General features: G+C 44.6%; 1 protein-coding gene and 1 non-coding gene across 2 annotated transcripts; both read left to right on the forward strand.

Annotated features, from left to right (window-relative positions):
• The first annotated feature begins 4,677 nt into the window (after positions 1-4,677).
• Positions 4,678-13,329, forward strand: EIF5 (eukaryotic translation initiation factor 5). Its single transcript, XM_065905946.1, has 12 exons — positions 4,678-4,800; positions 4,935-5,135; positions 6,168-6,447; positions 6,559-6,640; positions 7,058-7,230; positions 7,493-7,604; positions 8,634-8,776; positions 9,022-9,180; positions 9,652-9,813; positions 10,073-10,237; positions 10,538-10,672; positions 11,073-13,329. The coding sequence occupies exons 3-12, from the start codon at positions 6,376-6,378 to the stop codon at positions 11,160-11,162; spliced, it is 1,293 nt and encodes a 430-aa protein (XP_065762018.1). The 5' UTR covers positions 4,678-4,800; positions 4,935-5,135; positions 6,168-6,375; the 3' UTR covers positions 11,163-13,329.
• Positions 8,140-8,265, forward strand: LOC136147695 (small nucleolar RNA SNORA28). Its single transcript, XR_010659349.1, has one exon. It is a non-coding gene; the product is annotated as a small nucleolar RNA SNORA28 (small nucleolar RNA).
• Positions 13,330-14,011: the final 682 nt, after the last annotated feature.

The following is a 14,011-nucleotide window of genomic DNA, read 5'->3' on the forward strand; positions in this document are numbered from 1 at the left end:
AGAAGCCAACTCTGCGAATGTGGACGTGCCAAGCAGGGTAAGTAGTCCCTACCGCATGGGAAAAGTCCTAAAGCTGGGAGTCAGGACGCCTGATCCCAAGAACGAGGTAAATCGTCTCTCATTCACGAGAGAAGGTGGTACCGTGCATACTTGCCACCTCCCCGAGGTGTCAGGATGCCAATGAGAGAACGCAGGCGATAGGGCTTCAGCAGCAATACCACCTCATCAGAACTGTCAGCATAATCCTAATGGGTGTGGTCAGTATAAGGCAAAGTCTCTGGACAGCCAGTCTCATAACTCCACCATTAGGCCAGGAGACCACTGCTGCGATGCAGTCATGGGGCATCAGTTTTGTTGTCTACTGATTTTGATTCACAGATAGACTGCCTGAATTAGGGTACCTGAACTATCTCAGAAGAAAGCTACTGGGACTCTGGTGTGGGGTAAAAGAGGGACCCAGACTCCGAAGTCACGTGGTCCTGTGGCTCTAAGGCAACATGTTTCCGGAGGCCAGCAGCTCCCGCAGCACCTGGGAATCTGGTAGAAACCTAAACTCCAGGCCCACCCACACCTACTGAATCCCAGTCTGAGGAGGGCGCAGGGATCTCTGTTTCTCTAAGCTCTCCCAGGATTCTAATGCTCACCCCTACTCAGGAACCACTGTCTAAGGAAAACAGGCCATGCACAGGTAAGCAGCATAGGAATCCTTCAAGCAACAGAAAGCCCAGAAGGTAACCACAGATGTTTGCCCTCAGAAACTAGTCCTAGGTGTCAAGCCTACTCCAAGTGACAGCTGACTCAGCAAGAACGTGCTTGCCTGGGCGTGGGTCTGTGGCTTGAATCCAAGGCCTGGGCCACAGCCTGTCAGCAATCAGGGGGCTCGCCGGCTGACTCGTGCATAAACTTCCTGACTCCAGACTCCCAGCTAGAGAGGCAGTGTGTGGCAGCAACGGGAACTCATTAAGATGTTTCTCACTGGAACTTCCCTGGTGGTCTAGTGGCTAAGACTCTGAGCTCCCAACCAATGCAGGGGGGTCTAGGTTCAATCGCTAGTTAAGGAACTAGATCCTACATACCACAACTAAATCCCAGTGTGACCAAATAAACATTTTTAAAAAATATACATTCTCTCACAAAGGTTTGCAAATGGCTGTCAGGAATCAGAATGGGAATCCAGAGTCTCAGCAGCAGAGCCAGCTGCAGGGCACCCCGTGAGCAAGTGCTGTGCCCACTGACACTAAAATCTCGGAGGAGAAGGTCCAGTTCAGTACACACACACCTTGCTTCCCTGAAGAAAGAACCCAAGGTGACCAGAAGCCACCAGTACGGCCACTGTCCCATCGGAGTTGTGTGTGACTGGGACAACCAATCCAAGGGCAGGGCCTGCTTTCCTAGTCACCCATATTTCCCTGTCATCTACTGACTCGATGCCACTTTGCACTTTTCCTTTTCTCCCCAGGAGTGACAAAGGATAGACTCTGGTCAGATTATCAGTCCCCAGTGACACCTGGCCTGGATATCTCCTCTCTCCCTCAGAGGCACCTGTCCCATTCCCCAACTGAAGGACACTAGCCCTCAGCCAAAGTTCAGATTCCTTGATTCTCCTCAAGGATAACTGTCCTGTCTGCAAGTTACTTACCCTAAGGAAGAAGAGGGACAAGTGAATAACTACAATAAAGTGCTGTGAATGCCAGAGGTTTGGGGTGGGAGTGGGACCAGTCACAAAGGCAGGGAGACATCCTGCCCAGAGGGTCGGTGAATCCACCGAGCGGGGTAAGCTTCACCTGGGGGCCCACCAGGAAGGTATTAGCCTCTACTTGTTGACATGTGGTCTCCCTTGGCAGGGCCTGAGATGCAGGCAGGGTCTTCATCCTCTCTGCCTAGTAATTCAAGAATGTTTGCTGACACGGGTGCATTAGATTACCATGGCTTAGGACACTAGCCCTCAGCACAGCCAACGCCCCGCACTACCTCTGTACTCCCCAGATAACCTCCAGTTTCCTCTGGCAGCTTCGAATGCCTGCCTGCATACATTTACAGAATTGTGCTAGAAAAGGAATGATGCATACTCCCCGTAGCCCATCCTCAAGGAGGGGAGACAGGAGCTTAAGTCACTAATAATGCACAGCTTTAAAAGTATGCCAGAGGGTAGAGAGAGCTGAGAGGGATGTCTTAGAAGGAGACCCATCACAGAGGGCAATGCCTTCAGTGGCCCTCGGCTCAGAAGCACAAGGTTCCCAGTGCACAGACTTGATCTTGCTTAATTCATGAGAAACAGACTCACAGACACCAATAACTAAACAATCATAAGGCTAAGTTAATAATTTACCTTTTCAGTAGCTAATCATGTCTGCCCAGGATAAGCCTGAAACGCATAGTTCAGGCACTCATTTGACAGGGATTTCATACACACCAAGTACCCATATTTAGTAAACTGTGAGCACCTGGCTGGGGGAAATAATGCAGCCAAGTGAGGCGGAGACCCAGAAATGGGAGACAGAATTGTGCAATGAGCTTGGCGTCACGCTGGAATTCAAACACTGTGCGCTATTTACTAGACAGGTGACTTGAGGAAACTTAACCTTCCGGAGTCTCTTTCCTCACCTGTAAAATGGGCATAACACTCCCTCACGTGAATGTTAAAGAATTAAATGAGGTTACACATGCGTAACTAGGGTTACACATCCTAGTTTTATCCATGGTTATATTCGTCTGGAGAGGCTGTGTGGTATAATGGTTAAGAGAACAGACCCTGGGATCAGACAGATCTGATTCTAGCTCTACCACTTACCAATAATGTCATCTGGGGCAAGCTGCTTCATTTTTTCCAGTAAGCTTCAGTTTGCTCATTTGTAAAATGGGAATAAAAATTCCTCACAGACGCAAAGAAGTAAGTGAGATAGTGTATTCAAAGGACTTAGAAAATTCTAGGTTATAGAAACCATTCAACAAATGGTATGTTTGAGATTTTTAAAAATTGTCTATGATTAATGACTGACACATGTACTAAATATTAAAATTAGTACAAACTTCAATGAAATTAAATATGGGGTCATCAAACATGATCCAAAAAAAGTGACCACTTTGTATTTAGTTAAAAAAACCTTTTTGAGGAAGCAGGCCTCTAGCCTCAGACTAGTTTCATACTCATAAACTAGTTTCTAAAATAATGTCATTTGTGTGCAGTCATCCAAAAACTCAAAGTTTCAATACTGCTAAGTCATGCCTCAGCGTGAATCAGAGAAGCATGTCTGGATCTATCTTTCCAGTTTGTGTGACCAGAACCCTGGTATCCATAAACCATTATGCATTTGGTTTAACAATTATGTACCAAAGTATACACCATGTGATTGTAATAAAAGCCCCTGCAGCAAGGGACAGATTATTTCTCTCAATTCTGGATCATCCCTTTTATTTATTTTCTCCCTTTTATTTACTCTCCCCACTGACCCTGTCGGGTTTTAAATGATTTATAAAGCTTACAAAACCTTGCAAGAGTAATCTTGAACTTTGATTTTAAAAATCAACATTTTTCAATCCTCACCTTGCAAATTTGAATGGTGTAAATCAAAGGTCAGCCCCTTATCCAACTCACCCTGTCCTCAGCAACACTGCTACTTCATCCAGATCCAGGAAACCACATAGCTGACCAGGACACTGCTCCAACCGCTCGGTTATTTGGCTCTTACTCTCTCATAATCAAGTATGTTTTCACATTTCAAGGTGGACTCTGCATTTTTACAGTCGCAACCGAAATTTTACACAAAAGTAAAAAATGAGAGTTTCTGTAATCACCAAAACTAAAATTTGAGAAGCTCCTGGTAAACTGTAATCATTTGCAAGTGAATACACTGTAACTGGAACCTCATTATCACACCCACTTTGGTCTCTGCTTTGCCCAGCAAGGAGGTCACAACTCAGAAACACTGGGGGGGGGGGGGGGGGGTGATTCCACGAACGGTAAGGTGATGTGAGGCTTATTTTGAGCAAAGTGATGGTGGAGCAGGAGAACATGGAGACATTCCCCCCGCCAAGATCACTTCCAGGAGATCCAGGTGTTAAGAATTAACTTCGTGTTTTCCTCTTTAGAAAACATGTGGACAAGACACACCAGTCAACCATGGCCTGCAGACCAGGCGTCGGGGAAGGGGCGAGGCGTACGGTTGAATCACGATCGCCGCGACTACGCACACCTGAGCTTCGGAGGATAAAAGGCGGCACGTGGGACGAAAGACCCAGGCCCTCCAAGCTTCGCCCTCTGCCCAGGCCCAGGGAATTGTGGAAGAAAAGCAACTTCTTTCTCCGAGATTGGAGGACGAGGGTCCCCGGAAAAGAAGAGATAGTGAGGAGACCCCGAGAGTTCCCGCACCCGTCTCGGGAACACCTGAGGGAACGCGCCCTTCGGAGCCGCGACACAGCCAGCGGGGGAGGGGGGACCAACCCCCATCTTCCCCGGCACCCAAACCGACAGAGCGCGGTGTAGCGGCGGATCTCCGCCGCCGAGGCCCACCCACTCTCGCGAGACCGCGAAGGCCTCTGGGAAAAGCGGGGGAGGGGAGAGCGAGAGAAGGAAGCCGGGACGCGGGGCTGGGGGCGGGCGGAGGCGGCGAGTGGAGCCTCAGGAAGCAGAAAGGGCGGGGAAAGACGCGACAGACGCGGCATGCAGGCCAATGACGAGCGAGCTCGGGCGGACCGCCAGCCAATGGGCTGTGCGGCTTGGCGCGGGGGGCGGGCGCTGGGGCCGAGGGTAGCTTGAGCGCGGCGGCGGCGTTGTTCAGTCAGAGCGAGAACATTCCAGAGGTGAGTCCGGTGGCGGGGCGGTAGCCCCGCGCCCCCTCCCCCGTCTTCCCCGCCCCCTCGACCCCCGCGGGCCGCTGGCTGGCGGGGAAGGCGCCCGGACGCCTGCAGCTCACTGCGCCGTCTCTCTGTGCCAGGTCGCCAGGCCCCGGGCGCTGAAGGGTGTGGACCCCGGACGTCGCTGGGACAGCCCCTCCCCGCTGCTCGGCGGCGCCTGGCCCGGCCGCTGCTCGCTGCGCTGCCTCCGCCGCCTCTCCTCGGACTCGGGTTCGCGCGCCTCACTTCATCCCAGTCCCGGGCGAGCAGCGTTGGGTTTATGTCTTTATTTGACGAAAACGGTGAGTCGGCGAGCGGGCGGGCTCTGGCCGGCGGGGAGATGGCGGCCACACAAGATGGCGGCGCGCCGCGTGACCCGCGCGCGCGTGTGAGTGTGTGTTTGTGAGCGCGCGCGCGCGCGCGTGTGTGTGTGTGTGGCGCAGTTCGGGCGGGCGGCGGAGCCGGGCTCCGCGTCCTCTCCTTGTCGCACCCCTCCTCTCCCCCGCCTTTCCCCCGCCCCCACCGCGGCCTCCCGGGAGCGCGCTGCGCGGGCCCGCCGCCGCCCGGGGCTGACTCAGGCCTAATTGCTGCATTTATGAGTCATCGCCGCGGCGGGGCGGGGCGGGGCCGGCGCCCCTCCGCCGGTTTCTGTTCCCCCGGCGGAGCAGCGGCCCGGCGTCCGCGGAGGGAGGCCCGGGCGGCGCACATGGCGGAGCTGCCGTGGGAGCTGGCAACGTCGCGCCGGCGCCGCGCCTGGCTCGCGGGTGCCGCCGGGTCAGCCCTGACAGCTAGGGGCGGGCGCGAAGGTGGCTAGGGTATTTGCGTGGAGAAGGGGGCCACAGCCCCGCGCGCCCGTGCGGCGCGTTCATGCTCCGTGGGCGTAGTTAGGGAAGTGTGGCTCTGAAGTAAGCGCTCGCCGCCGAAGGCTTCGACTTCGAAGAACAACTCCACAGCCAGCCGTCCTGAAGTGATGTTGATGTGTCTGAGAAGTTTGTGGGTACCACAGTCTCGGTTGGGTTGGGGGGTAGGTCTGGGTTGGATTTTCGGTTAAAATACGGCCTACCACGGAAGCAAGCCGTCGACGTGATGACTGGTCGGATGAAAAGCTGATAGAGCGTAATTTGTCTTGTTTCAGTCTGGCATCAACTAAAGTCACGTCTTGGTCAAAAGGAAGGCTTTTTGTTGCTACCGGTGTCGCGTGAGACTAGTAGCTGTTCTTTGTAAATAAACGCATGTTTTTAACGTAGAAGTAGGCGTAATTAAACAGAAAGGACAGGGAGGGATTTCGTTGCAGGAATTGTTAAACGTGGGGGTTTGTTTGTTTTCTCTTTCAGAGCTGTTGCGCAGCCATTGGTACCTGTATTGGGGAAACATAGCATACAAGCAAGAAGCTTACAGCCTCAGTGGCGAAAAATTTTTCATGTCAGAGACCGAGAACTCTTGCAGTCGTTTATGTCATCCCTTCTTCTCCAGACAGAGGATACCAAAAAATTGCAATCAAAGATCTCTTCATCTTATTGATAAAGCCACTAATAAGCCAAAATGTCTGTCAACGTCAACCGCAGCGTGTCAGACCAGTTCTATCGCTACAAGATGCCCCGTCTGATTGCCAAGGTAATACTAATCTTCATTTTAGTAGCAAGCCCTAAGCTTTTTTCCATGGATTATTAAAGGTTGCTTCTCCCAGTGTGGACAATGCAAAATTAAACTTTTTACTTCCTTTAGGTTGAGGGCAAAGGAAATGGAATCAAGACAGTTATAGTCAACATGGTTGACGTAGCGAAAGCGCTTAATCGGCCTCCAACGTGTAAGTAATGCCTCTTTAATCTGAGAAGGCATTTTATTGACATAATTGTGATGCTCTCTGGTCTGCAAATCTTGGCCTGAATTGATTAGCTTTTGAGTTAAGTGGAAACTTCGGTTTAAAACTGATTGATAGCATTAGCTGGTATTAGTATATAAAATTACCAGAGCAACACTTTTTTAATCCTTTCCATTTAAAAAGAGTGATAATTCTATAAATCAGGGTGAGTAGCCAGAGAGTCCTAGAGTAGGAAATGGCAACCCACTGTAGTATTCTTGGCTGGGAAATCCCATGGACAGAGGACCCTTGTAGGCTACAGTCCATGGGGTCGAAAAAAGTCGGGCATGACTTGAGTGACTCAGCACTTATCTAAAGGTTAGTTAATTGTAATAAATTAGATTTTTTTCCCCCCCCAAATAGATCCCACCAAATATTTTGGTTGTGAGCTGGGAGCACAGACCCAGTTTGATGTTAAGAATGACCGTTACATTGTCAATGGATCTCATGAGGCGAATAAGCTGCAAGACATGTTGGATGGATTCATTAAAAAATTTGTTCTCTGTCCTGAGTGTGAGAATCCTGAAACAGATCTGGTGAGTGCCTTTGCAGTTCTTGTCAATAGGAGAAAAACTGTGTTTATTTCTGTGATGTCACCAAATCATGTTCCCAAGAAGGCAGAGCAGACTTATGTAAATTGCAAAACCTCAAATTTTATAGGTGTTTCCATACTGACCTTATTTTTTAAAAAACTCTTTTGATGTTAAATCTGGTGTTCAGGTGCTTTTTGATGGTTAGTTTCACACTTTTTGAATTTTCATCATGTTAATGGGTGACTTACTTTTCCTTTTTTGACAGCATGTCAATCCAAAGAAGCAAACAATAGGTAATTCTTGTAAAGCCTGTGGCTATCGAGGCATGCTTGACACACATCATAAACTCTGCACATTCATTCTCAAAAACCCACCTGGTAAGTGCTTATGATGAACTTCTAAAACCCTAACATAAAGCAACTGATTGATGAAAACAGTGGAAGTGTCTTTACTGTTATAAAAAATAAGGTTAACCCTTGAACACCTGCGCAGGTAAAAGTTTGCTTATAACAATAAGTTCAGCCCTGTGTACACAAGGATCAACCAATCAACAGTGAAGGGTGCAGTACTGTAGTATGTAATTACTGGGGGGGAAACTCCATGTAAATGGATCTGTGTGGTTTCAACTTATGTTCAAAGGTCAGCTGTTTGATAAACGTGCTGTTGTATGTACTGTTAAAGGTAAAGTACAGGCTACCATTAAACTCAACTACATCCTCAATTTTTAAGATACCTTTAGGATGTATGAAATATTGGACAAATTGTTATGGGGTCATAGTAAAAGATCTACTTCTGGAATTGTTCAGTTCCTAAGTTGAGTTGGACTCTTTGCAACCCCACAGACTGCTTCTGGAATACTGATTTGTACATGAGGGCCTTGGCTCACTAGGCCAAAGTGGCTTTAGAGCATGCAAGCAACACTCTGTGGCAGATAATCAAAATTGTCTGACACAATTTGAGCTTGCTATAGCAAGAAAGTCTAACCTATTCCGGTGTTCTCCTCTCTGTGAGACTAGCCGTTATGTAGACTTAAACACTGTTCTAATTTTTGGCTGAAGCATAGCTGAGAATACCTTTGTTTATAAGTTTATGAGGAGTGGGGAGAGAGGGCCGTGAGTGCCAACTTTTAGCTTTAAGTACTTGATTCACTGAGGTCACCTTGTGGTCTTAATTTTAAGTGGTGTCCAACTCTTAGTTTTACTAAAATAGCTAATACCACTGATATTTACTGGCTTTTCTTTGACTGACTGACGTACCTGTGAAACACAGTGGGTGAATTTGATTTATGAACCCTTTTAGAATTATGGGTAGTGTTTTCTTAGGGGAGGGTTTTAAATGTTAATGGTAGGCAATAAGGTGTAATATAACTCACAGTACTAAACTTTCTTTCCTCTTTATCTGTGTAGAGAATAGTGACAGTAGTACAGGAAAAAAAGAAAAGGAAAAGAAAAATAGAAAGGGCAAAGACAAGGAAAATGGCTCCGTTTCCAGCAGTGAGACACCACCACCACCACCACCAAATGAAATCAGTCCTCCTCCACATGCTGTGGTGAGTGCAAGGTTTGATGGGCGTGGTGGGCACTAAAATTGTATAAAATGTGACTTTCGGTTGAGGTGGGCAGAAACAAACTGCTTTTCTTTTAACAATGTACCAGTTCATTGGGTTCCAGGTGCTTACTGGTTGATTAAATAGAAATTTAGTGAGAAAATGATAATTAGAAATCTGGATCTTTTTTTTTTTAATACACCTTTTAAGTTCTCTTTTTGGCCAAGCATTTTTGTTATTAAAAACAGGAAGAAGAGGAGGATGACGACTGGGGGGAGGATACAACAGAGGAAGCTCAAAGGCGCAGAATGGATGAAATCAGTGACCATGCAAAAGTTTTAACCCTCAGTGATGATTTGGAAAGGACTGTAGAAGAGCGGGTCAATATCCTGTTTGATTTTGTTAAGGTAAAAACATTTTGTTGATCAGTAAGTCACCTTCTACCCAGCCTTGCACTTTTGCTAGATATTTATTACCTTAAGCTGTTCAAAAATTTTTTGAGGGTGGTTCCAGGCACTGTTTCTGCAGGTTTGTATTCTTTAGAAGTCCTGGAATCTTCAGTTAGGTGAGGGAGTGGTTCATCAGAGCGGGGACTGCGGTGCTGGGCTGTGCTTAGTCGCTCAGTCGTGTGCAACTCTGCGACCCCATGGACTGTACCTTCCACACAATGTCCGTGGAATTCTCCAGCCCTGAGTGGGTAACCGTTTTCTCCAGGGGATCTTCCCAACCCAGGGATCGAACCCATGTCTTCCTGCATTGCGGACAGATTTCTTTTACCATCTGAGCTACCAGGGAAACCCCAGGGACAGTGCAAAATGTGCCTCCATCTCACCGAGTTGCTTCTTTTTCCTTTTTGACTTGTTTCCTTTTATTTGCAGAAAAAGAAAGAAGAAGGTATTATTGACTCATCTGACAAAGAGATTGTAGCTGAAGCAGAAAGACTGGATGTAAAAGCCATGGGCCCTCTTGTTTTGACTGAAGTTCTTTTTAATGAGAAGATTAGAGAACAAATTAAAAAATACAGGCGCCATTTCTTACGAGTAAGCAAATAGTTCTATGTTCATAGTGAGATTTGCAGATGTGTGACCTTGGAAACAGCATTTTAACCTCCCGTTTATTCTGTCCTGAAAAAATGGAGATAACTGACTGACCTTAACAAGCGTGAGAGTATCTGGAAAATGTTACATGTGGTTCCATATATGTGAAGTAAATTAGAAATCTTTTAAGCATTGACTTCTTACTGTTATAGGGCCGTTGCATCTAAGAAAGCTTGTTAACGCCAAGAATATCTATTTGCAGTTTTGTCACAACAACAAAAAAGCTCAGCGGTACCTCCTTCATGGTTTGGAGTGTGTGGTAGCGATGCATCAAGCTCAGCTCATCTCCAAGATTCCACATATCTTGAAGGAGATGTATGATGCAGACCTTTTGGAGGAAGAGGTCATCATTAGCTGGTCGGAAAAGGTGGGGAATATATTGATAAACTCTTAGAGGTTAGAAGGATTGGGGCTTTTTTGGAAAAAGTTCTCTAACACCTAGTCTCTACCTGCTTGACTGGTATAATCTGTAGGGTGATTCTCAGCATGGTAGCTTCTAATAATGACTGAAGAGAATCTTACACTCTTCTGAATACATTTAATCTGCTGAGAGTTTGAGGTTAGTATGTGGTTCAGTCCCCTCAAAGGATAGGTATAGGCAATTATGTATAACTCTCAAGTTACTGTTAAGTTGTTGGAACTAAAAATTTTACTAAACGTTTTTTAGACCTCTAAGAAATATGTCTCAAAAGAACTTGCCAAAGAGATTCGTGTCAAAGCAGAACCTTTTATAAAATGGTTAAAGGAAGCAGAGGAAGAATCTTCTGGTGGTGAAGATGATGATGAAGATGAGAATATTGAGGTAAACACTGGGGAAATTGTTAAATACAGTGTTAGTGGTAAGCGTTTGAGAATTATGCAGATTTTGGATAGTTGAAAATTAAATGTAATACAATACAGCCTCTTACTTAGGAAAGGGATCACATTAATAGAAAAGGTGCTAGAAGTCTTCCCTATCCCCAAACCTCATGATTTCAATAAATACTGTGTGGGTTCTCAAAGGGGAGGGTTTTGTTTCACCTCTGTATAGTGGTCTATAAATGTAGAGTGTTAACTTAGTTTTTATAAGTTCAAAATTTTTCATGAACAAATGGCTGTTTCTAGGTAGTTTTTCTCCTTTGTTGACCACTGACTTACTATTGTTTTTATGAGCAGTTTTACTGGAATAAAAATTTACAATGAAAAATCTTCTGTTTTACCAGGTGGTGTATTCAAAGACTGCCAGTGTACCGAAAGTTGAAGCTGTAAAGTCTGACAACAAAGATGATGACATTGATATTGATGCCATTTAAAGGGGTGGGTGCAGCCCAGCTTAACAGTGTAATGCTGAGAATCTTTTTGCATCATCGGCCAGAAGTGCAACATGAATGTGCAAAAGCTAAAATGGCTTAACATCATGCTACACTTTTCTACTAAAAATGTATTGCTGTGAGTGGTCTGTATTTAAACCCAACAAGACATCTAGGGAGTCCATACACATATCAGTGAGCAGGTGTAGTTTGCTTATTTATAGCATGTTTCTTTTTGAAAAATTAGTGGTGGACACATTTGGATCACATTTATAGAGTTATAAAAAATAAAGATTTGATTTTGGTCATTCTTCAGATTTTTGACTCTGAATGACTTAAGTAAGCTGAAATAATTGGCTCCTTAAAAAATGTTGCACCATCATTTAACCTGATAGGATTATTGGAGCCTGGTAGATATTAGTTGCCGAGACTTTAAAGAGGTCCTTCAGCAGAATGTGAACATAAACTTATAAATACCTTACTCAGTCATTAGGAAATACATAGTGCTTTTTAAGTCTTAATCTCTAGTCCCTGAAATTGGCATCTGATAATGTACATCCTTCCCATGCCAAGGTGGACAGATAATCAAATGACAGTGCAACACGTTTATCTTACTAAGAAGTTAAAATGACCTGAGTGTCCTATAAATTTAAGAGCAGGTTTTGAAACTTGAATTGTGTGTGTTTTTTTTTAAAGTCTATACTTGCCCCAAATTGTAGTCTTTGAAGTCGTATGCATTGCACGTTGGATGAGCCAGGGGAATTATTACATTAACATACAAGCATTTTATTATGTGTATGTAGCTATTGCTTTATACTGAGAGAAAATGGAAATTTGGGGGAGTGATTAAATAGTAATAAGCTCTATGATTTTATTTGGGGGAAGCAGGAAAAGATGCAATTAATCTCAAGGAAAAACTGAGCGTAACTTCTCAGCATTTACTCTTGATTCAAATTATAGTTTGAGAATATTTAGACATACTGTATCTTTTGTTCAGTCTGAATTTTTCCCCAGATAACTATGGTTCTTTTATTTTTGCATTTGGATACATGGTTTTTGTTGCTATCTCGCCAAAATAAGTATTAACTGTGTCTCAAACTCCCTGCCACAGCCCCCTGAAAATGTGTTATTAAAAAAACTAAAAGCATGTTTCTAAGTCATAGCCTATATTTTGGTGTAAGACTTGGGGTGTTTATTTCATACTGAATATAGTGAGATACCCAAGAAGACTGGTGATGGCAACTAGGGCCTGACCCAGCCCATCCTGGGCTTTAGATTTGGAAATAACATCATTGCAAATTGCTTGCCTAATTTGCTGATCTAAACTCACTCGGTAGAAGGGCTTGTGAGTACATCTTAGAAGTCTTGAAGGTATAAATTTACACAGAAAATACAGTGTGGGAATCAAATGCATGGAGTGAATTTTGTTTGGAACACTGGTTTATATCATTCATCTCTTTGTGATCCATCTCACAGATTACAGGATGTTAACAAATGTATGTAAGTTGTTTTTCACATTGAAATTATACAATCTGGCATAATAAAACCTTGTTAGCTTGATATTTTAAGGAAAAACACTGGCTTTCTTACTGGGGAGGTACAATGTGGTCTCTAGCTGCCTTTTTTTTTTTTAATTTGTTGAGATTGAAGGAGAATCATATGTCTATGTGGAGGGAATGTGCTTTGTCACACCAAAGAGAAGAGGCTTTTGTAAATTCACATCATACCTAGGTGTTAAATTTCTTGCCATTTTCTGAAATTTTGGGGAGTACCAGGTTGCATTCAGGATACCCACTATCAAGCTACTGAGGTTTTATTATAGAGGGGCTTTTTTCCCTTTTTTTCTCCCACCCACCCCCCCTTAAATCTGAAGGAAAATGTTCAGGGCTTCTAAAACACTAAAGAGAAAATTTTGGCTTAGACCAGTGTTCAGTCTAGTGCCAAACTTAAAATGGGACTCAAATCTACATAGTAAGGAATTTATTCATAGCAGCTATCCTGATAGAGTGATCTTTCACTTTGCTCTATTCAGCTCTTAAAATTTCCTGTTTCAAACAGCTGTTACTTGATTAAAACAATGTTAAAATTATTTTTGTCTCTAATATTAACCTGAATTTCTGTTTATAAAGTTGGAGTGTTGAAAACTCCTTTTGTTAGCTGTTGCTTCAAATTTGTGTTGGATGTTTCTTTGTGTCCTTGTGTCCCTACTCAAAACACATGTTGCGAATTACAATGGCTGTCCTTAGATCTTGTGTTCCTAGTCTGTATCTCAATTTGATTAGAAACAAAAGATCTGCCTTCATCTGATTTCTTAGTTGATTAGTGACTTTAGGTGGGTCAATTATGTAGTTAAATGAGTAGCATTTCTCTTTAGTTAAGAAAATGTTTCTAAAATTCTCTGAGGTTAATGAACTTACTATGTGGGGTCGTAAAGGCTTAAGAGAGAAGTGTTCTCTGAAATCCAGTGTGTCCTATGTTCAACTGTGTTAGGATTGCTTTCCACTATTTACTCTAATGCACTAAGCCTTTGACCTGGACATAACTTAAAAAAAAAAAAAGCTGGCCTTCCCAAGACTGGAGAAGAACAAGAGGGTAGTGGTGTGGATGAGCCTTCTGCATTTTGTGTGTTGGCTCAGTCTTTATGGTATCTGAGATGTATTACCCCTTGGTCACTCAACTAGTCTGGCTCCTGTGTCTTGTAGTGTTTAGATTACATGTTTAAAACCCAAGCAAGATTCTGCTGGCATCTACTTAAAGTTTACTTTTGATGAAACCAAACTGTTAAGGGTTTAAATTTTTGTTGGCATGCAAACCTTATTCGAGGAACTCTGATTGCTAGTATTCACTGGCCA

This window comes from Muntiacus reevesi, chromosome 15 (genome assembly GCF_963930625.1).
Source record: "Muntiacus reevesi chromosome 15, mMunRee1.1, whole genome shotgun sequence".
Taxonomy (NCBI): Eukaryota; Metazoa; Chordata; class Mammalia; order Artiodactyla; family Cervidae; genus Muntiacus; species Muntiacus reevesi.

What these genes read in the sequence shown, in the direction of transcription:
- EIF5 (XM_065905946.1), top strand. Translation starts at nt 6,376, where the DNA reads ATGTCTGTCAACGTCAACCGCAGCGTGTCAGACCAGTTCTATCGCTAC. An exon ending in CATTCTCAAAAACCCACCTG is followed by an intron (nt 7,605 to 8,633) that starts GTAAGTGCTTAT and finishes TTATCTGTGTAG; the next exon opens with AGAATAGTGACAGTAGTACA. An exon ending in ACAGGCGCCATTTCTTACGA is followed by an intron (nt 9,814 to 10,072) that starts GTAAGCAAATAG and finishes ATCTATTTGCAG; the next exon opens with TTTTGTCACAACAACAAAAA.